Consider the following 22,780-nt stretch of genomic DNA (forward strand, 5'->3'; position numbering starts at 1 on the left):
GGTCATTTTCTCCTGGGATTCAGGAGAGAAAGCATGTATCCAAGAACGATGTATCAATGAAGAGATATGTGAAAAACACCTTGAGGCTTGATTCTAAAAAACGTTTGCCATGTTTTCAGTCGATATTATGGAGTTAATTTGGAAAAAAGTTTGCGTTTTGAGGACTGAATTTATGGATTTTTTTTGGTAGCCAAATGTGATGTATAAAACGGAGCTATTTCTAATACACAAGGAATCTTTTTGGAAAAACTGAGCATCTGCTATCTAACTGAGAGTATCCTCATTGAAAACATCAGAAGTTCTTCAAAGGTAAATGATTTTATTTGAAGGCTTTTATGTTTTTGTTAATGTTGCGTGCTGGATGCTAACGCTAATGCTAACGCTAAATGCTAACGCGAAATGCTAACTCTAGCTAGCTACTTTTACACAAATGATTGTTTTCCTATGGTTGAGAAGCATATTTTGAAAATCTGAGATGACAGTGTTGTTTACAAAAGGCTAAGCTTGAGAGATGGCATATTTATTTCATTTCATTTGCGATTTTCATAAATAGTTAACGTTGTGTTATGCTAATGAGCTTGCTGATAGATTTACACAATCCTGGATACAGGGGTTTTTTCATAGCTAAACGTGACGCAGAAAACGGAGCGATTTGTCCTAAACAAATAATCTTTCAGGAAAAACTGAACATTTGCTATCTGAGAGTCTCCTCATTGAAAACATCTGAAGTTCTTCAAAGGTAAATGATTTTTTTGAATGCTTTTCTGTTTTTTTGTGTAAATGTTGCCAGCTGAATGTTAATGCTAAATGCTACGTTAGCCATCAATACTGTTACACAAATGCTTGTTTTGCAATGGTTGAGAAGCATATTTTGAAAATCTGAGATGACAGTGTTGTTAACAAAAGGCTAAGCTTGAGAGATGGCATATTTATTTCATTTCATTTGCGATTTTCATGAATAGTTAACGTTGCGTTATGGTAATGAGCTTGAGTCTGTATTCACGAACCCGGATCCGGGATGGGGAGATCAGAAAGGTTAATTGTTACATGATTAATTTAATTGAGTAACAATTAAACATTATGTATTTAATCCACTAACTGTCACCAGATTAATGAAAGTATATGAAAGTAAAGTCATGTCACGTTCTTGCAGATTTAAGTTATTTCATGTATCGTTCATTTTCCATTAAAGAACATGAGTAACCACCACGCTGCTTTTTGGTCCGCTTCTCCTTCTACAGACGAACGTCGTTACAGAATCACCCACCAGGACAGGACCAAGCGGCGTGGTAACGGGCAACGGCAAAAGGAGCAGCAGGAGAAGCAACAGCGGCAGCAGGAGATACGTAATAAGGAATTCTGGACATGGGAGGAAATCCTCGACGGGAGAGGACCCTGGGCTAAACCAGGGGAGTGTAGCCGCCCCAAGGTGCAGCAGGAGAGGAGGCAACAGGAGCAGCCCAATGAGGAGTAGAGTATGGACTATACTTCTTGGGAGGAGACAGACAGGTGGGCGGTCGACCCAGGGAGAGTGCCGGAGCCCGCCTGGGATTCGATGGAGCAGTGCGCGGAAGGTTATCGGAGAATGAGGTTGGCGAAGCAAACACGGCGGCGCGCAAGGAAGCCCGGGAGTCAGCCCCAAAAATGTTATGCGGTGGAGCGCACGGTGTCCCCAGTGCGGGTGCACAGCCCTGTGCGGTACATTCCAGCTCCGCGTATCGGCCGGGCTAGAGTGGGCATCGAGCCAAGTGCCATGAAGCCGGCTCTACGCATCTGGTCTCCAGTGCGTCTCCTTGGGCCGGCTTACATGGCACCAGCCTTGCGCACGGTGTCCCCGGTTCGCCTGCATAGCCCAGTGCGGGCTATTCCACCTCGCCGCACTGGCAGGGCGACCGGGACCATTCAACCGGGTAAGGTTGGGCAGGCTCGGTGCTCAAGAGCTCCAGTGCGCCTGCACGGCCCGGTCTATCCGTCACCACCTCCACGCACCAGCCCTCCGGTGGCAGCCCCCCGTACCAGGCTGTCTCTCCGGCCCATCCTTACAGGGGCTTCCTCCTCTCCAGCGCTGCCGGAGTCTCCCGCCTGTTCGGCGCTACGAGAGCTACTCAGTCCGGCGCTTCCAGAGCCTTCCTCCTCTCCAGCGCCGCCAGTGCCGCTCGTCAGCCCAGCGCCGCCAGTGACGCCCGTCTGCCCAGCGCCGCCAGTGCCGCCCGTCTGCCCAGTGCCGCCCGTCTGCCCAGCGCCGCCAGTGCCGCCCGTCTGCCCAGCGCCGCCAGTGCCGCCCATCTGCCAGGAGCCGCCAGTGCCGCCCGTCTGCCAGGAGCCGCCAGTGCCGCCCGTCTGCCAGGAGCCGCCAGTGCCGCCCGTCTGCCAGGAGCCGCCAGGAGCTGCCAGTTCCGCCCGTCTGCTAGGGGCTGCCAGTGCCGCCCGTCAGCCAGGGGCCGCCAGTGCCGCCAGTCAGCCAGGGGCCGCCAGTGCCGCCAGTCAGCCAGGGGCCGCCAGTGCCGCCAGTCAGCCAGGGGCCGCCAGTGCCGCCAGTCAGCCAGGGGGCGCCAGTGCCGCCAGTCAGCCAGGGGCCGCCAGTCAACCAGGGGCCGCCAGTCAGCCAGGGGCCGCCAGTGCCGCCAGTCAGCCAGGGGCCGCCAGTGCCGCCAGTCAGCCAGGGGCCGCCAGTAAGCCAGGGGCCGCCAGTGCCGCCAGTCAACCAGGGGCCGCCAGTGCCGCCAGTCAGCCAGGGGCCGCCAGTAAGCCAGGGGCCGCCAGTGCCACCAGTCAGCCAGGGGCCGCCAGTAAGCCAGGGGCCGCCAGTGCCGCCAGTCAGCCAGGGGCCGCCCGAGCAGCTGCCCCTCTGTCCAGAGCAGCTGCCGCCCCTCTGTCCCGAGCTGCTATCGCCCCTCTGTCCCGAGCTGCTATCACCCCTCTGTCCCAAGCTGCTGCCGCCCCTCTGTCCCGAGCAGCTGCCCCTCTGTCCCGAGCAGCTGCCCCTCTGTCCCGAGCAGTTGTCCCTCTGTCCCGAGCAGCTGCCCCTCTGTCCCGAGCAGCCCCTCTGTCCAGTGGGGTCATTGAGAGGGGTGGTCATGGTGAGAAAGCCACGGAGGCGGACAATAAGGCGGACTAAGACAATGATGAAGTGGAGTCCGCGTCCCGCGCCAGAGCCGCCACCGCGGACAGACGCCCACCCAGACCCTCCCCTATAGGTCAAGGTTTTGCGGCCGGAGTCCGCACCTTTGGGGGGGGGGGGGGGTACTGTCACGTTCTGACCTTGATTTCCGTTGTTTTGTATTTATTTAGTATGGTCAGGGCGTGAGTTGGGTGGGCAGTCTGTTTATTTTTCTATGTTTTGGGACATTTCTATGTTTTCGGCCTAGTATGGTTCTCAATCAGAGGCAGGTGTCATTAGTTGTCTCTGATTGAGAATCATACTTAGGTAGCCTGGGTTTCACTGTGTGTTTGTGGGTGATTGTTCCTGTCACTGTGTTTGTTGTCATAGGATAGGCTGTATAGGTTTTTCACGTTCCGTTTGTTGTTTTGCAGATTTAAGTTATTTCATGTATCGTTCACTTTCCATTAAAGAACATGAGTAACCACCACGCTGCTTTTTGGTCCGCTTCTCCTTCTACAGACAAACGTCGTTACAAGTCACAACAAAAGTGTTTGTAGATTATGATTGGTGCGATGTCGCTGAAGCCAATACTCAAGTTCCCTGTCTCAACCTGCTGCACTTAATAATATAGTAATAGTAGTTTATTTAATTTTTACATTTAGGCCATACTTGGCAGCTAAAAGCTGAATAGCAGTACAGAAGTACAGCAAAACAAAAATAATATTACATTGCTTTAAACGTAAAACAAACAAGCATCAAGTCTATATCTTCAGAGGGAGCCTGCGTTTGGTGAAGGCATCTACCAGTATTCTGCTAGCAGTCTACTTCAATGGTAGCCAAGTTGTATGGTAGGGACAAGGTTGGTGATGACAATGGTGGTGGTGATGGAGTTGGCTCACTGGAGTTGTCCTCAGACGTTGTTTTCATCATTCCCCAACTCTCTGTAGCTACTGGACGATTCCTCCACCAGCGACGTGTAGTACCCACTTGGGTGACGCTTCTTCTGCTGCCTATTCTGGAGCTTAAAGCTCACCACACATACGTCCAATGTATAAAGTAATCCAATAAGGGAGCCCTCTTCCGTCTCCACACTGCAGGCCTCACACTTTGGAGGGTGAAACAAGAAGCTGTGTCAAGAATGTGTATTTTGAATACAAACAGGCAGCTTGCTAGCTAACAAGCTAACAAGCTAACTAACTAACTAAGCAAACCAAACAAATCAACCTCCAATAATTTCTACAACTCCCATTTTGGATCAAAATGTTGAATTAGCATTGAAAAAAAAAACACATTTCAAATAACAAAACAAATAAACAAAAATCAACTAAATATGTACAATATTTACAGGACCTCTCAACATATGCTGTATTTGCAGCGTCATGGCAACCAAAATAAAAATAATTTACTGTAACTCAAATAAACACACACACAGATGTCTCACTTGCCACAAGTTTTTTATTTTTTTCATATAAAAATAGCCATCTCATCATTATCATCAAAAAGTAACAATGACCAATGTACACAAAGTGTGCTTTTGTAGAATTCACTTTTGATTCATTCTTTTCACAAGGAGTGCTTTCACTGAAAGCAATGTCTCTTTGATACTGTCGGTTGAATTATCTAAAGGTTAATGTCACATTTCCTTAGGAAATTAGAATAGAGCGAGATTACGTCCTGCTTTGTTCGCTCTAAACCCAGGGTCATATTCATTAGAGCAAATCATAGCAAAGTTTCTGCAATGTAAAACAAAGATGAGTTTTTATTGGACAAGTTTGCGTAGGTCCTCCCTGTTTTAGTCAATTTTCTTCCATTTGGTACCTAATGAATACGACCCAGGAGTGGCACACACTCGCAATAAATACACCATAAAATACACCATAAAAATTTACCTTCTCAAGGAGGTCTCTACACTACATTAAATTTGGTCAACATGCAAAATCAACAATGACACAATATTCCAAATTAGTCCTTGATTTGTTGATATCAAAACAGTTTCTTCATTTCCATCAACATTGGATTGAAAAATAATATTTTATCTGATAACTCAGATGTAACAATCATCTGTGTTATAAGTGCAGATTCTTCATTCACTAAGATTTGGAATCAATCACACTTTCTGAGATGATTATTGAAAGCATAGAGAAACCCTGTTTGAAAAGAGAAAGTGCTGTGGGTCTAATACAAGACTGGGGGAGGGAAAGGAAACAGAGAAAGAGAGACAGGTGAGGGGATAAGGGAGGAGGGAGAAAGTAACACTCAGCATTAGAGAATCTGAAAATAAGGGCTGAGGCTGAAACAACAGTCCTTTGCCAATACCTTTGTTTCCATCTGAACATTGTATGAAGACGTACTATTTAACCCCTTATTTTTGGAATATGTTTGTCTCGGTGAGTACCTTTCCTAGTGTTCGATGGTTGGCTGAAGGTTTGTATAGGCTTGAAACCGTCACAGACAATGATAAAACATGCTACAGTACCATAAGGAGATCATTTTGACCAGACTCCATGGGAAGGTACAAAAGTATGTGGACAGCCTTCAAATGAGTGTAGTCGGCTATTTCAGCCACACCCATTGCCGACAGGTGTATAAAATCGAGCACACAGCCATGCAATCTCCATAGACAAACATTCACAGTAGAATGGCCCGTACTGAGTTCAGTGACGTGGCACCGTTTCAACGTGGCACCGTCATAGGATGCCATCTTTTCATCAAGTCAGTTTATCAAATTTCTGTCCTGCTAGAGCTGCCCTGGTCAACTGTAAGTGCTGTTATTGTGAAGTAGAAACGTCTAGAAACGTCTAGGAGCACCAACAGCTCAGCCACGAAGTGGTAGGCCACACAAGCTCAGAGAATGGGAATGCCGAGTGCTGAAGAGTGTACGCATAGAGCATAAAAATGTTGTCCTCGGTTGCAACACTCACTACCGAGTTCCAAACTGCCTCTGGAAGCAACATCAGCACAATAACTGCTCATTGGGAGCTTCATGAAATGGGTTTCCATGGCAGAGGAGCAGCACGCATGCCTAAGATCACCATGCCCAATGTCAAGCGTCAGCTGGAGTGGTGTAAAGCTCGCCGCCATTGGACTCTGGAGCAGTGGAAACACATTCTGGAGTGATGAATCACGCTACACCATCTGGCAGTCCGATGGACGATTCTGAGTTAGGTATATGCCAGGAGAACACTACCTGCCCGAATGCATAGTGCCAACTGTAATGTTAGGTGGATAAGGAATAATGGTCTGGGGTTGTTTTTCATGGTTCGGGCTTGGCCCCATAAGCCAGATGTACACCGATTTAGCTGTCCCAGACAAGTTGTTGAGATCGGAGACAAAATCCTCATCCCTACAAAGGGGCGACGCTCGTTTAATATGAATGGGTCAGAGATGCAATTTGAGGGCTACTGATCTCGTCTTTGAGCAGTCCCAGGCGTCCCCATATTTTCAAACATGTTTGGTTTTAATCGGCACAAAATCTCAAATGCTCTTGTTGTGCGAGATGTGCGATGAAATGTTTTGAGAACGGTGATGAGCAATAACCAACGAGAGCTCGCCAGAGAAGAAGCCAGTGAGATGAAGCCGTCGTTTCGCATCACTCAGAATGTGTAGACTCTCGGGAAGGTGTGATAAATACTACTAGTATGCATTTGTACTTGCCTTTTAATCAAAAGACTCAAATCGTTACAGCTGTGAAGTTCTAAAACAATGCCATTCAATTCAAAATGTCGGCTAGATATTTCAACTCTGTATGGCGAGCGTGAAACGACTTGATGCTGCTTTGAGCCACAGCGCGTTGTAGCCGCATTACATCGAATCACATCCTCACGTCATTGTTTCCGCGAGACAATGTGGCATTGATAATCCTCAAGACCAAGTGAAGAATCTTACTAGCGTGTGACCCACATCTGTGCCACATCATTTTGTGTGCGCACCACTACGTTGGCAAGACAAAAAGAAAACTACAGGAAAGATGGTTGTTTTAATGTGAGAGGTTTAGCGATGTTAGGACTTTGAAAGACGTGTAGTGTACACCCGGCTTTAGTTCCGGTGATTGGAAATCGTAACGCTACAGCATACAATGAGTGACATTGTAGACGATTCTGTGCTTCCAACTTTGTGGCAAAAGTTTGGGGAAGGCCCTTTCCTGTTTCAGCATGACAATGCCTCTGTGCACAAAGCGTGGTCCATACAGAAATGGTTTGTCGAGATTGGTGTGGAAGAACTTGATTGGCCTGCACAGAACCCTGACCTCAACCCCATCGAACATCTTTGGGATGAATTGTAACGCCAACTGCGAGCCAGGACTAATAGCCCAACAGCTGTGCCCAACCTCACTAATACTCATGGCTGAATGGAAGCAAGTCTCCGCAGCAATGTTCCGACATCTAGTGGAAAGCCTTCCCAGAAGAGTGGAGACTGTTATAGCAGCAAAGGGGGGACCAACTCCATATTAATACCAATGATTTTGATGAGCAGTTGTCCACATACTTTTGACAATGTAGTGTAGTTTAGGGGGCACAGGAGGGAAATCTCAGGCGTTCACTGTCACCCTTCTTAGCTAGGAGGGTAACCATACTATACCCTGAGCTATAGCCTTGCACAACCCAGCATTTTCCTTCGGAGAAACATATGAAGAGCAATATTGTAAAATTGTTCTCCAAGTTATATTATTGCACTTCAGTGTGAGCTGGTTTGGGCTTCTCTATGCCCCATAGAGGGTGTTGTCTAGGATCCATCTTCAACTCCCTCTGTCCGACCCATCCAATGGGGTGACTCACTAAGCCGTGAGGGCATGCCCCAGGAGCAGGTTAGCCAATCAGAGCGAGGTTTGGCAGTTAAGGCTCCTCCACCTCCCTTGATTCAGCTGCCCACTCTGACGTAGGTGACCCGTCCCTTGGCAGAGCTCAGACTGGCAGTGCCCGTCTTGAAGAATACAAGTTGGTGACCTGGGGACAGAGAAGAAGACAAAACATTTCAATAAATGTGAATAAAAAGTGGAAAAGTAGGAGAGACCATAAGAGGAAGACATTGTGTTAAATGAGCTAGCAAATGCGTTAAATGTACCCTAGCAAATGCGTACCTTCTGCAATGTATTATTTGTTAATTGCATGAATGCCATGACAATCGTACAACGCCAGAAATGGCAAATAAATTGAGAGACTGAAAAGAAAGAACTGCGGTGTGTAGAGGAGGTAGAGACAGAGAGAGATACTGTATGATGGGTGAGAGGAGGACGAAGAGTGAAGAGAAGGAATATGAAAGTGCTGTGGGTCTAGTAGTGCCTGGTTCAATAAATAGTGATTTCCATGCTGATGTGCTCCTCTCAGACTAAGCTCTAATGAATTGTGTGTGTGTGCCACCTACTAGAAAGGAGGGGTTAGTGATGAGAGACGACGGTACTGAAGGCCCTGCCTCTGTTTGAATAGAGAGACGTCTGACAACGCTGGGTACTTTACCTCCCACACACACGCACACACACACACACACACAGGGAACTTTATGAACAAAACACACAGATACACACAGGCAGCCACACGAATGCAACCCACACATTGTCTTCAACCATACAATGATAACCCGCCTGGATTTTAACCTTCCCAAGTTCTCTCATGTCAACCCGCTCCTCCGAACACTCCATTGGCTCCCAGTCGAAGCTCGCATCCAACTCTGTTCTGCCACCTCAGGTCTCTTGGCCCTCCCACAACTACGGGAGGGCAGCTCCCGCTTATCCCAGTCCAAGCTCTTCTCTGTCCTGGCACCCCAATGGTGGAACCAGCTTCCCCCTGAAGCAAGTACAGAGTCCCTGCCCATCTTCCGAAATCCTCCTCCCCTTCCTCCTCCTCACCTCAATCACCCTCCCCTGAACAAATATCAATAATAATTATCCCTTGTAGCTCTGACTCTACTGATAGCTATGCTATTAAGGAAAATGTACTTTCTATGCCTGTGATATGTGGTTGTCCCACCTAGCTATCTTAAGATGAATGCACTAACTGTAAGTCGCTCTGGATAAGAGTGTCTGGTAAATGACTGAAATGTAAATTTAACTCTTACCTGTCCAGGTCGTCTGATTGGTCACTACAAATGCTTGGCACTGGGCATGGCGCTCACACACACCAATAGCCTCTGTGATGCTGAAGACTGATAGCAGACATCCATCGTGCTGATAGGATGGCCAGCAGCGGTAGTTCTCCTCAGGAATAGAGGCATCCACCACATGCTTATAGTCTGGAGAAGACAAGGAGAGAAGTAATTTAGTTAGGAAGGAAGGGTGTGTGTGTTTGTGCGTGTGTGTGTGAGCATGTGTGTGTGCGTGCATATTTGTCACTGGCTGGGAGAGATGCACTGAGGGTCCTGTACACATGTAATGAGGTAGCTCATTGTGTGAGGGAAAGGGAAGGGGGATACCTAGTCCTAACATACCTAACAGATACCTAACATAATGAGTGTGTTCGATGGACATTTAATAAGAGCAAAACAGAAATCGAAAAATACAAAATAAATCAAATTAAATAAGTTTGCTTTGCCAAGGCTCATATCAAAATACTGCTTCTAGCCAATAGCATGTCTGTTGTAGAAAATATAATAGTCTGTTTTGTGTCCTGGGTTTTATGCTCAGTAGAGCAAGCCTTATTTCTCAGAGTGTTCTCAAGTGGAACAATAACTCCATAGATATGCTGTACAACCACAGTACGTTACTGATTAAGCCTGACCAGACATGGTTAGCTGGATCTGATGTGGAAAATAGAATCTTGAGTGCATGGCTACCCAACGTAGTTGCAACTAACCATATACAAGTATCAATAAGTAGTTTGAATTGTCAGACTTTTGAATTTCAACAATGAATTTCAACATTCCAAACATGCTCAATGGGTGACATGTCAGGTGAGTATACAGGCCATGGAAGAACTGGGACATTTTCAGCTTCCATTGTGTACATATCCTTGCCTGCCCATACCATAACCCCAACACCCCCATGGGGCAAACCGCTCGCCCACACGACAACATACACACGGTCTGCGGTTGTGAGGCTGGTTGGAGATTCAGCCAAATTTTCTAAAATGACGTTGGAGGCGGTTTATGGTGGAGAAATTAACATAAAATGATCTGGAAGCAACTCTGGTGGGCATTCCTGCAGTCAGCTTGCCAATTGCACACTCCTTCAAAACTTGAGACATCTGTGGCATTGTGTTGTGTGATAAAACTGCACATTTTAGAGTAGCCAAAAACAACGTGCACCTGTGTAATGACCATGCTGTTTAATCAACTTCTTGATATGCCACACCTGTCAGGTGGATGGTTTATCTTGGCAAAGGATAAATGCTCACTAACAGGGATGTAAATACATTTGTAGACAACATTTGAGAGAAATAAGCTTTCTGTGCATATGGAACATTTCTGGGATCTTTTATTTCAGCTCCTGAAACATGGGACCAACAATATACATGTTGCATTTATATTTTTGTTCAGTGTAGTTAAGTCTAATAAAACACAGATTTGTTCATATGCCTTAATAACAAACTGTAAATATTAATACAATTGTTAAATATCGAGCCTAGCTGGTTTATCCACAGAAAAAGACAGCAACATGATTGGCTGAGATAATGAGTGGGCTGGATATGCCGAGAGATGAGTTCGGATTGGTCTGCCATGTAGCGCGCTTCTGTCTATTTGAGCGTAGTAAAACTGCATAACTGTTGCACTCCACTTTCTGGAGGACCGAGTTTTAAAATCAGTGGAATTAGACTTTGATAGCTAAGGAGATGGAGAAAACACTTGTCTCTGGATTACTTCTTCAAACTAAGGGCAGCCATAGCATACGTGACAGAGAGCGAGAAGCATACATCCAGATAAGATAGTCTAGCTTACTACATTTTCAGATATTAAACATTTCTAATTTTGTCAGAATGTAGTTTTCAATTCAAGTTAAAATGTACTGTTAGCTAGGTAGCTAACATTAGATGACTGGCTCATTAGCTAACGTTACGTGTATGATCTGTGTAGTAATATTATTTGTATATCAGAGCCATTTGCATTGCTAGTAGTAGCCTAATGTTAGCTAGCTAGCTAACATTGAACCTGCTAGGTTATCTACCTGCTGATTCATGCAGGGTAGTAAAGTCATGAGTTGGGATTATGGTTCATTGTTTAGCTAGCTAGCTACAAGTCTTAACAAAATACTATTATGTAAGTACCCATTTCAATAGAATGTTCATGATGTCACTGTGACAGCTGTTGATAGACGTAACTGGTAAATTCACTCTGGCTATCTTCTTCGATTTCAGAGCACTCTCGTCTGAGTGTGCCAGAGCGCAGAATATCTGACACATTTATGAATGCGCAACACCCATTGAATATGGCCGGTGTCAGTAAACGTTGGCAAAAAAATGTAAATTGTTACCAACAGCACAGTTGCAGTCACCAACGCTCTGGATAGCATAAAAATAGCCCAACCAGCTCTGCTACGGCAATTAAAATGGTCAGAGTGAGCAGGTCTCTCATTTGTGTCTGGAAGTAGCTCGCAAGCTAGCCAACTTTAGCCAGTTAGATTGGGTGCTTGACTGCTGTTGTTATGACAGAACACTCGGATCAACCCTTAAAGCGATGGGGGGGGCTAAAGTTTAAGAGGGTGTGAATGATGCTGAATGGATGTAGACAAAGAAGAACTCTCCAGTAGGTGTACCAACACATTCAAAGGCCATTTCCTCAAAAGTGAGGTTTCAGGTTTATCAAATTTCAAAGCAGAATTACTTTCCCATTGTTCTTCACCTGTAGTGTATGATATAACATCTCTACTATCTCTAGAGTCTCTACTTTTATGAAATGTAAAAAACAACATTTCAAATGTTGCTTCGTGAGACTGAATCCAGCCGGTCAGAAAAAATGATAGTCCCACTAAACACAAACCAGATGGGATGGAGTATTGCTGCAGAATGCTGTGGTAGCCATGCTGGTTAAGTGTGCCTTGAATTTTAAATAAATCACAGACAGTGTCACCAGCAAAGCACCCCCACACCATCACTACTCCATGCTTCACGGTGGGAACCACACATGTGGAGATGATCCGTTCACCTACTCTGCGTCTCACAAAGACATGGAGGTTGGAAATAAAAATGTCAAATTTGGACTCATCAGACCAAAGGACAGACTCCAGTCTAATGTCTTTTGCTCGTGTTTCTTGGCCGAAGCAAGTCTCTTCCTATTATTGGAGTCCTTTAGTAGTGGTTTCTTTGTAGCAATTCGACCATGTAGGCCTGATTCATGCAGTCTCCTCTGAACAGTTGACGTTGAGACATGTCACTTACTTGAACTCTGTGAAGGATTTATTTGGGCTGCAATTTCTGAGGAGCAGTTAAATCTAATGAACTTATCCTCTGCAGCAGAGGTAACTCTGGGTCTTACTTTACTGTTGCGGTCCCCATGAGAGACAGTTTCATCATAGCGCTTGATGGTTTTGGCGACTGCACTTGAAGAACCTTTCAAAGTTCTTGGAATTTTCCGGATTGACTGACCATGTCTTAAAGTAATGATGTACTGTCGTTTCTCTTTGCTTATTTGAGTTGTTCTTGCCATAATATGGACTTGGTCTTTCACCAAATAGAGCTATTTTCTGTATACCACCCCTACCTTGTTATAACACAACTGATTGGCTCAAATGCATTAAGAAGGAAAGAAATTCCACAAATTAACTTTTAACAAGGCACACCTGTTAATTGAAATGCATTTCAGGTGACTACCTCATGAAGCTGGTTGAGAGAATGCCAACTGTGTGCAAAGCTGTCATCAAGGCAAACAGTGGCTACTTTGAAGAATCTCAAATATAAAATATATTTAGATTTGTTTAACACTATTTTAGTTACTACATGATTCCATGTGTGTTATTTCATAGATTTGATGTCATCACTATTATTCTACAATGTAGAACATAGTAAAAATAAAGAAAACCCTTGAGTAGGTGTGTCCAAACTTTTGACTGGTACTGTATCTGCATGATAATGAGCATATGTGTCCCCATTCAGGAAACTTGGCATATGTTGCAATTCACGACTTCACAGGAGAGCCTTTGAACGTAAAAAAAAATTGGGGGGCAGAAATGCCATCACGAACATGTGAACTTTCATGTGCCTTCATAACAAACTTGTATGCCATCTGTAAATATGAATAAAATTGTTAAATTATGAGCCTTGTTGGTTAAGCCACAGAAAAAGACAGCAACCTTCCAACTAGCCATGATTGGCTTTTATAATGAGTGGGCTGGACATGCAGAAAAGGAGTTTGGATTGGTCTGCCATATTGAAGGCGTCTGTTTAATTGAGCTCGTCAGTCTGTGTTGGTAATAAGTGTTGCTGTGGTTCATTGTTTACCTAGCTAGCTAGCTATTGTCACGTTCTGACCTTTATTTCCTTTGTTTTTGTATTTATGTAGTATGGTCAGGGCGTGAGTTGGGTGGGCAGTCTGTTTGTTTTTCTATGTTTTGGGGCATTTCTATGTTTCGGCCTAGTATGGTTCTCAATCAGAGGCAGGTGTCATTAGTTGTCTCTGATTGAGAATCATACTTAGGTAGCCTGGGTTGCACTGTTTGTTGGTAGGTGATTGTCTATGTTAGTGGCTTGTGTCAGCACAGGTCTCATTTTGTAGCTTCACGGTCGTATTTGGTTTATTGTTTTTGTTACTCTTTTGTATAGTGTTCAGTGTTCTCTTTATTAAAATTCACTATGAACACATACCACGCTGCATATTGGTCCTCTGATCCTTCTCGCCTCTCCTCTTCAGATGAAGAGGAGGAAGACCGTGACAGCTATATGTCTTAAGCTAAAGTGTACTGTTAGCTAGCTAGCTAACGTTAGCTGGCTGGCTCCCTAGCGGACGTTATTATTCATTTCCCAGGGCTGTTCGCTTTTCTAGTTAGAGCCTAATGTTAGGCAGTGTTGGCACTTTGTTAATGGTTGTTTAGCTAGCTAACGTTAGCTGGCTGGCTCATTAGCTAACATTACGTGACGCGTGTACATCACCCATGGAATATGGCCGGTGTCAGTAAACGTCTGCAACAAAAGCACAATGAAATTGTGGCCAGCAGAGCTGGTTAGGCTGTTTTCATGTTATCCAGAGGTGTACAAATAAATCGGCCAGAGCGTTGTGTGCGCTCCGAGAGCGAAACAAGATGGGTGGGGCTAAAGCTTAAGAGGGTGTGAACGATGCTGAATGGGTGTAGTCAAAGAAGAGCTCTTCACTAGATACCAAAATGTTCAAAGGTGATTTTCTCAAAAGTGAGTTTACAAGTTGATCAACTTTCAAAGCAGAATTACTTTCCCATTGTTCCTCAAATGCAGTGTATGATATACCATTTTGTCGTCTCTACATTTATCCAATGTAAAAAACACCATTTCACATTTTGCTACATAAGACCGAATCCAGGTGGTGAGTCACATGTGTGTACTGGTTAGTATGTGACCCATGAATCAGCAAAGAAAGATGTTTCAGTAGCGAGTAGGTTGTGTTTTTAACTGAGACAGACACATATACCATCTACAGGAAGCAGTGTAAGCATCTGTACTTATCCTGCACAATCAGGATCCAGTTGTCCTATGGTCTGTGGGTTTAACTAAGCTTCACAGGACTGTGACAATGGGCCAGATCAGAAGAGGCCAGCTTCAAAGCAAGTCCCCACCCCTCTTTAAAAGCCTCCCAGCCCGTGAATCATTGAGTCCGTTTTTCTCTTTCTCTGTTACTTAATCTCTTTCGTCGTCTTGGACTCTAGTACTTTTAAAATTTCCAGACTACTCTTTTTGGTGTTGGAATAAGGAATAGACATCACAACACTGCTCTCTCTCTCTCTTTCTGTCACTGTCTCTCTCCCCCTCAATCTCTATCCTTCCACCCTCTCTCTCTATACTGTATATACATATACATATACATATACATATACACATATACATATACATATACATATACACATATACACATATACACACATATATATATATATATATATATATATATATATATATATATATCAGTGTCATGCCTGGCTGGGCCAGGAGTAGTCCTGGTGATTTACAGGGAAAGTTTACACACCTGTTTGAAGAGGAAGAAAGATGGCAGGAGGGGAGCAGGACAGAAAGTCTCTGTGTGCGACCTCTTCAAGATTTACTGTGTGGAAGTACACACACACGCATGCACGCACTCACAGCCACGCGCCGGCCCCCCTGCATGCGTGGCAGCAGACAGCAGTGCTCCGTGTAGTAAATAACTACAACTATTAGACGCTTTATGGCTGTAATTAATGCTTCATGGAGCGCTCGCTTTCTCTAAATGCAGAACTTAAAAGCTTCTAGAAATGGCATGATGGGGAGAGAAAACAAGGAGAGCAGGGGAGGAGGAGGAGGAGAGCTGAAGGGAAGCATGCACAGGAGGAGTGTAATCACGGGGGAAAAAAGCACATGACGCAAGGCCACATTCCACAAGGAAGCCCTGCATGGGCGAACACTGGCCACTGAGATTGACCCTACCAGTGTTCCTGTGTGATCGTGCTGTTCTGTGTCAGTGAGAGAGGAGCTCAGGTTGGAGACTGGAGAGTGAGAGGCCTACTGGAGCACCAGTGTCTTTGTAAAGGTTAAGGAGACACTGTGTTCGGCCCTTTGGGCTGTGAGCACTCGTCGGTCAATTACTGTCTGGGTTTACTTTACACTGCCAATGGAGCGAGGCGAGGAGACACTGAGGGAGGCCAGGAAGGGAGAGAGAAAGAACAAGTGAAAGTAAAAGATGACGAGCAAGGGGCACCAAGTGAATGTAAGACAGTGAAAACAGAATCCTCCAGAATGGAATGGAAAAAGGTGAAAGGATACAGAAGGAAAGCTGTCGAGCAAAGATGAGAAGGACACAGACAGTGGGAGAGAGAGCAAGCTCACACTCACCCCTCTCCTCCCAATGCACCATGCAATTAGTAGACCTGTCAGTCTCTCCCATCCCCTATTGAGTTCCCTCCCGTTATATACATTTTCATATTTTTAAACTCATTACTATTATTTGTCCGGAGTATATCTGATCATGGCTCTATCTGATCATGGATCATGGCTCTCTCTCTCTCCCCACCTCAATCCCCTGGGCACACACACACACTGTTAATGTATCCTTGTGGGGACCAAACATTTGATTCCCATTCAAAATCCAATTTTCCCTAACCCCTAACCCTAACCCTTAATCTAATCTAACCTGAACCTGTTTGTGTGTGCGTGTGTGCATATTTACCTGTTATGTGTGTCTGTGTGCTGTTCTGCAAGTAAAATCCATTTCTGTACAGGTGCAATACTTTCTCCAACTGAAGCAGCGTCTCATCTATCCCCCATATCAGCTCTCCTGAAACCAACACAGGAAGTAACATTCAGATAGTGCAACACAGTTTCAACTCTACACGTCAAACAAAATTCCACAGAACAAAGGTTATGACTTATTATTATAGCGACATTAAAGCATACCATTCAACCAAATCTGTGAGGAACAAAAATGCTGTACAATAGCACAGACAAAAGAGGCCCAGCTCAGTCTTTGAACATGGATCAAGGGACATGGGGCAGTGTCTGTGTTTGCTTCCCTTAAAGTAGACACTGATCGGAGGTCGTTAAGCTCTCTGTCTGACTAGGAGAGATAGGATCACCTGACCCATCCCCCAGTTCATACACACACGCACAGATGCACATACATTAACACACAGCCCGCCCACGCGGCTTGCATCTTCACGGCCTGTTGTGTCCCAGTAAAACATATCTCAAACACCCGGCTGACATACCAGCACTCTGATGAGAAGCCCGATAGGAGGGAGAGGAGTGAGGAAAAGGAAAGAGAGAGCAAAGGGAAAGAATATATATATATATGAGAGTGAGAGAGCGAGAGAGCGCCATCTCAGGCATATAACATGGATAACATGGATAGCATGGATACCACAGAGAGAGGGCACCCACACCCACTGGGCACAACCTGGTTGAATCAACGTTGTTTCAACATAATTTCAACAAAATGTTATGACATTGAATCAATGTGGAAAACGGATTGGATTTGCAAAAAGTCATCACCATACAGACATCTCAGGATTTCTTGTCTCTTTTTCACCCAACTTTTAACCTAAATCCAGTGACATGGTTGAACGTTTTGTTGATTCACTTCGAATTCAAGTTAGTTGACAACTTAATGAAATGTACACTTACGTTCAAAAGCTTGGGGTCACTTAGAAATGTCCTTGTTTTTTAAAAAGCACATTTTTGTCCATTAAAATAACATCGAAATGATCATAAATACAGTGTAGACATTGTTAATGTTGTAAATGACTATTGTAGATGGAAACGGATGATTCTTTATGGAATATCTACATAGGCGTACAGAGGCCCATTATCAGCAACCATCGCTCCTGTGTTCCAATGGCACGTTGTGTTAGCTAATCCAGGTTTATCTTTTTAAATGGCTAATTGATCATTAGAAAACCCTTTTGCAATTATGTTAGCACAGCTGAAAACAGTTGTGCTAATTAAAGAAGAAATAAAACTGGCCTTCTTTAGACTAGTTGAGTATCTGGAGCATCAGATACTACTCCCTTCCTGTGAAGAGCGTTGTACAAGATCTTCAGTTTCTTGGCAATTTCTCGCATGGAATAGCCTTCATTTCTCAGAACCAAAATAGACTAATGTGTTTCAGAAGAAAATGATTTGTTTCTGGCCATTTTGATCCTGTAATCGAACCCACAAATGCTGATGCTCCAGATACTCAACTAGTCTAATGAAGGCCGCCCAGTTTTATTGCTTCTTTAAATCATCACGTTTTCAACTGTGCTAACAGAATTGCTAAATTATTTTCTAATGAAAAATAATAAACTTGGATTAGCTAACACAACGTGTCGTTGGAACACAGGAGTGATGGTTGCTGATAATGGGCCTATGTACGCCTATGTAGATATTCAAATAAAAATCTGCCATTTCCAGCTACAATAGTCATTTACATAACATTAACAATGTCTACACTGTATTTATGATCATTTTGATGTCATTTACATTGACAAAAAATTTGCTTTTCTTTTAAAAAATAAGGACATTCATAAGTGACCCCAAACTTTTGAACGTTAGTTGATATTTTTAAAAATATGACTTTGAACTGACTGTCCCCAGTGGGCACTCACCTGTGGCGTTGACTATCTTGTCCAGTAGGGGTCTTAGAGTGGGTGGGGCACTGTGAGGCAGCAAGTATGTAAAGAAGAACCTGGAAATTAAAATCAACACCGGAGTTTCAAACACAATAGCTGTATTATTTGGCTTCTGTTCATCTTATTAGTCATAAAGATATTGGTTTGTTTGTGTATAGTTTGTCCTCCGACAAATTAAAGGTAAGTTTCGGTGTTCTTCAAGGTTTAATTCTAGGACCACTAATGTTTTCACTATATATGCTACCTCTTATGATGTCATTTGGAAACACAATGTCAACTTTGACTGCTATGAGGGTGATATACAGCTGTACATTTCGATGAAACATGGTGAAGCCTCAAAATTGCCTACCCTGAGAAGTGGACGATGGATAATTTTCTACTTTTAAACTCGGACAAAACAGAGATGCTAGTTTTAGGTTCCAAGAAATAAAGAGATCTGTTGTCGGATCTGACAATGAATCTCCAAAGTTGTGTAGTCGTCTCAAATAAATCTGTGAAGGACCTCGGTCTTACTCTGGACCTTGATCGATCTTTTGATTAACATAACAAAAATATTTTAATTTTTCCGTCTTTGTAACATTTGCAAAAATCAGAAACCTTTTGTCAAAAAAATTGTGCAGAAAAGCTATTCCATTCTTTTGTCACTTTAAGATTAGACTACTGCAATGCCTTACTCTCTGGCTACCTGGATAAGGCACAAAATAAACTTCAGCAAGTGCAAAATATGTCTGCTAGAATTTTTACTATAACCCACATGTTTTATTTATTTTGTATTATTCCAGTGCTAGCCACTGGCTCCCTGTTAAAGTCCCCATGCAGTTGTTTTAATTAAATGTTTTAATCATCACTGTATGTCTAATAAATCACTGTGTGTTATTTCATTAAAATACTGTAACTCCAAATATACTTATAGCCCTCTCTTTCAGTCAAATGGCCTAGTGGCATGGGTGGAATGATATTAATATCTTTCAGAATTTCAGAATTCATAAACATAAAAAAGTCAGTGTTTCTTTATATTTCAGTCTTCTGTGATATAGTGTAATATTGGGATGCAATCTCAAAATGTAATTCATTTCAACTCTATATCTGACATTTTTAGTTTTTTAAAGCCCATAACCATGTGTGTGAGGTGTATACTTTTGTTTCAAAGCAGATTTATTTAAGACTACCAAGTAACACACTGTGTGACCCTGGTTTAGCCCACTGCAGTAAAAGGTTATCATTTATTTCCCGAGCCTCCTTTTGCCATTATAATGCTTGGTCAAATCGTGTGCGTGTTGATACAAATGTTAATATATTTACAGACACAGCCCTGATTGGCGGATAGGATCACCCAGACTCTAGACAGGCCAAAACCGTCCGCAAGTTGTTTTTTGGGGCCCTCTAAAGTTTTTGTAAATAAAATACTAAAATCACCTGGAATTCAGCTAAAAAATGTATTTAATTTAAATCTGTTTACCAAGTATTCCCACGAATAAAAAAAAGAAATACAGTGCCTTCAGTAATTATTGGGACAGGAAGCATTTGTTCTTCTTTTGGCTCTATACTTCAAAACTTTGAATTTGAAATCAAACAGTGACTATGAGGTTAAAGTGCAGGCTGTCAGCTTACATTTGAGTGAAATTACAGTACTTTTTGTACATAGTCCACCCCTCATTTTAGCGGAACAAATTCACTTGTGTATTAAAGTAATATCAATTTAAGTATTTGGTCCCATATTCATAGCATGCAATAACTTCATGACGCTTGTAACTCAAGCGGGGGGGGGGCGACTCAAAAACCAAGACCAGGAGGGGACAAGGGTTCCGAGACCGAATCAAGACCAAGACCAGATGCGAGTACAATTCAAGACTATGATTGTAATTTTGCCAAATCACCACCGTAATAAAAGTTCAAAATGTCCAGTATTTCGGTGTTCAAATTTCAGAACATATGGATTCTTTAGACATTCAGCATAGTGAAAAAAAATGCATGCTGAGGAAATTACAAATGATTACTAACCCGAACGAAGTGGGGACCAAAGGGCCTGCTACATCTTCAGAGAAGTGCTAAGAATTTCTAAAAGAATTATAATAATATAATAATAATATTATTATTTTCAATGATGTTCTGATTTAATCTCTTCAGTTTTTGTTGGAAAGGAAGGGGTTAACACTGAATAGAAAAAAAGATCCAATCAGGATTTTTCTTTGCTGGGCTCTGGGGAGATAAATCTAGCTTGCTAAATCAGCCATTGGCTAGGCCATCAGAAGCTAGATAAAGGCGTCTGTCATTCAACTGTATTAGATGATGCTGCCACCGCTGTGCTTCACGGTTGGGATGGTGTACTTGGTTGGGATGGTGTTCCTCCCCTTTTTCCTCGAAACATAACGATGGTCATTATGGCCAAACAGTTATATTTTTGTTTTATCAGACCAGAGGACATTTCTCCAAAAGGTATGATCTTTGTCCCTATGTGCAGTTGCAAACCATAGTCTGGCATTTTTATGACGGTTTGGAGCAGTGGCTTCTTCCTTGCTGAGTGGCCTTTCAGGTTATGTCGATATAGGACTTGTTTTACTGTGGACATAGATACTTTTGTACCTGTTTCCTCCAGCATCTTCACAGGGTCCTTTGCTGTTGTTCTGGGATTGATTTACTATTTTCGCACCAAAGTACATTAATCTCTAGGAGACAGAACGTGTCTCCTTTCTGAACGGTATGACGGCTGCGTGGTCCAATGGTGTTTATACTTGCGTACTATTGTTTGTACAGGTGAAAGTCAGGCGTTTGGAAATTGCTCCCAAGGATGAACCAGACTTGTGGAGGTCTACAATATTGGCTGATTTCTTTTGATTTTCCCATAATGTCAAGTAAAGAGGCACTGAGTTTGAAGGTAGGCCTTTAAATACATCCACAGGTACACATCCAAATGACTCAAATGATGTCAATTAACCAATCAGAAGCTTCTAAAGCCATGACATAATTTTCAGGAAATGTCCAAGCTGTTTAAAGGCACAGTCAACTTAGTGTATGTAAACTTCTGACCCACTGGAATTGCTATACAGTGAATTATAAGTGAAATAATCATTCTGTAAACAATTGTTGGAAAAAATTATCTGTGTCATGCACTAAGTAGATGTCCTAACCGACTTGCCAAAACTATAGTTTGTTAACAAGAAATTTGTGGAGTGGTTGAAAAACGAGTTTTAATGACTCCAACCTAAGTATATGTAAACTTCCGACTTCAACTGTATTAATGCTAATTCGCTTTATTAGTTGTATTAGTAGTTGTAACAGTAGTTTTTATTAGTAGTTGTTCAAAACGGTTTTATGCCGTTAAAATTAATGTAATTTTTGAAATTACTATTTAGCTGTTATTATAATTATTAGACAGTAGTTGGCATAATATTATTGTTACTAAGTATAGCTTTAGTTTTTTTCATTTGGACCCTAACCCACTTGAAAACGAAATGGTGCATCTCAAGAGATTTCCTCCTGCAAATGTTTTCATAAATAAAATAAATAGGTATGAAATAATTGACATTTTCAAATACAATCTCTTTTGGGCTTAGTTGTGGTCAATTGGCAGTGTACCATCCGCTCTTAAAAAATCGTCCTGCGGTTGAATCTAGTTGCTAACCCCTGCTCTAGATCCTACCCCTCTTACCCCTTCAAAGTAGGAGGATACATATGCAAATCAAAGATGCCATCCCACCTGAACATACTTTTTTTCACTAAAAGGGCATTACTGCACTGCCCCGTTATGACTAGGGATGAATTCAAGCCCTTGCTACATACCTACATGGCCCATCCAAAATTTTGCAGGCCCACACACTAAAGATTTCTGGCCCCAGCACAGGCCTCCTTTCGAAGCAAGCAGCTGGATTGAGGGCTAACTTGTTCCTAGAAGGCGCATCATGTCATGCCAGCCTTTTTTCGCTATCCTCTACTTGAGTGGGTTGAGTCACTAATGTGATATTCCTGTCCGGTTTTGCGCCCCCTCGGGCCCATGCAGTCGGGGAGATCTTCGTGGGCTATACTCAGCCTTGTCTCAGGGTAGTAAGTTAGGTCTGTTGATATCCCTTTGCTGGTGTTGGGGCTATGCTTTGGCAAAGTGGTGGGGTTATATGGTTCTCCCCTTCCGGGGGTAACTTTGGACAGGGCAACAGTGTCCCCTGATCTCCCGTCTCAGTCCCCAGTATCTGAGCTGCAATAGTCTGTGTCCTATCTGAGTTTGTGTCCTATCTGAGTTTGAGTTTTCTTTACAGAGACAATGGACATTAATCAATATTTCAGTAAAAGTGTTGGTTTTAGCCAGCCGGCTAATTTTCAACAGCCGTCCCTGGGCAGGTTATTGGTATACTGTGTGATCTCAAATTCTCATGTCCTGTCTGGTGTCCTGTGTGATGTTAGGCATGCTCCCTCTAATTCTCCTCTCTCTTTATCTCTATGTCTCCCCTCCTGAAGGCTCTAGTTTTGTCTTATCTTGATTATTGTCCAGTCGTCTGGTG

General features: G+C 43.3%; 1 protein-coding gene across 2 annotated transcripts in view; it reads right to left on the minus strand.

The window, feature by feature from the left end:
• Window positions 1–7,468: 7,468 nt before the first annotated feature.
• The window catches only part of LOC110502346 (extracellular tyrosine-protein kinase PKDCC), a 32,626-nt gene continuing 17,314 nt past the window's right edge, over window positions 7,469–22,780 (minus strand). The window contains exons 4-7 of one of the 2 annotated variants that reach the window (XR_005039155.1): window positions 18,264–18,343; window positions 16,349–16,456; window positions 8,465–9,328; window positions 7,469–8,046 (exon numbers count right to left, since the gene is read on the minus strand). Coding sequence is in view for 1 of the 2 variants with exons in the window: in XM_021580295.2 (XP_021435970.1) it covers window positions 7,961–8,046; window positions 9,155–9,328; window positions 16,349–16,456; window positions 18,264–18,343 (448 nt within the window). In the remaining variant the exon portion in view is untranslated. The remainder of the gene's footprint in view (window positions 8,047–8,464; window positions 9,329–16,348; window positions 16,457–18,263; window positions 18,344–22,780) is intronic. The other variant, XM_021580295.2, reaches the window with a different exon arrangement.

The sequence above is a fragment of the Oncorhynchus mykiss genome, chromosome 23, assembly GCF_013265735.2.
Source record: "Oncorhynchus mykiss isolate Arlee chromosome 23, USDA_OmykA_1.1, whole genome shotgun sequence".
Lineage (NCBI taxonomy): Eukaryota > Metazoa > Chordata > Actinopteri > Salmoniformes > Salmonidae > Oncorhynchus > Oncorhynchus mykiss.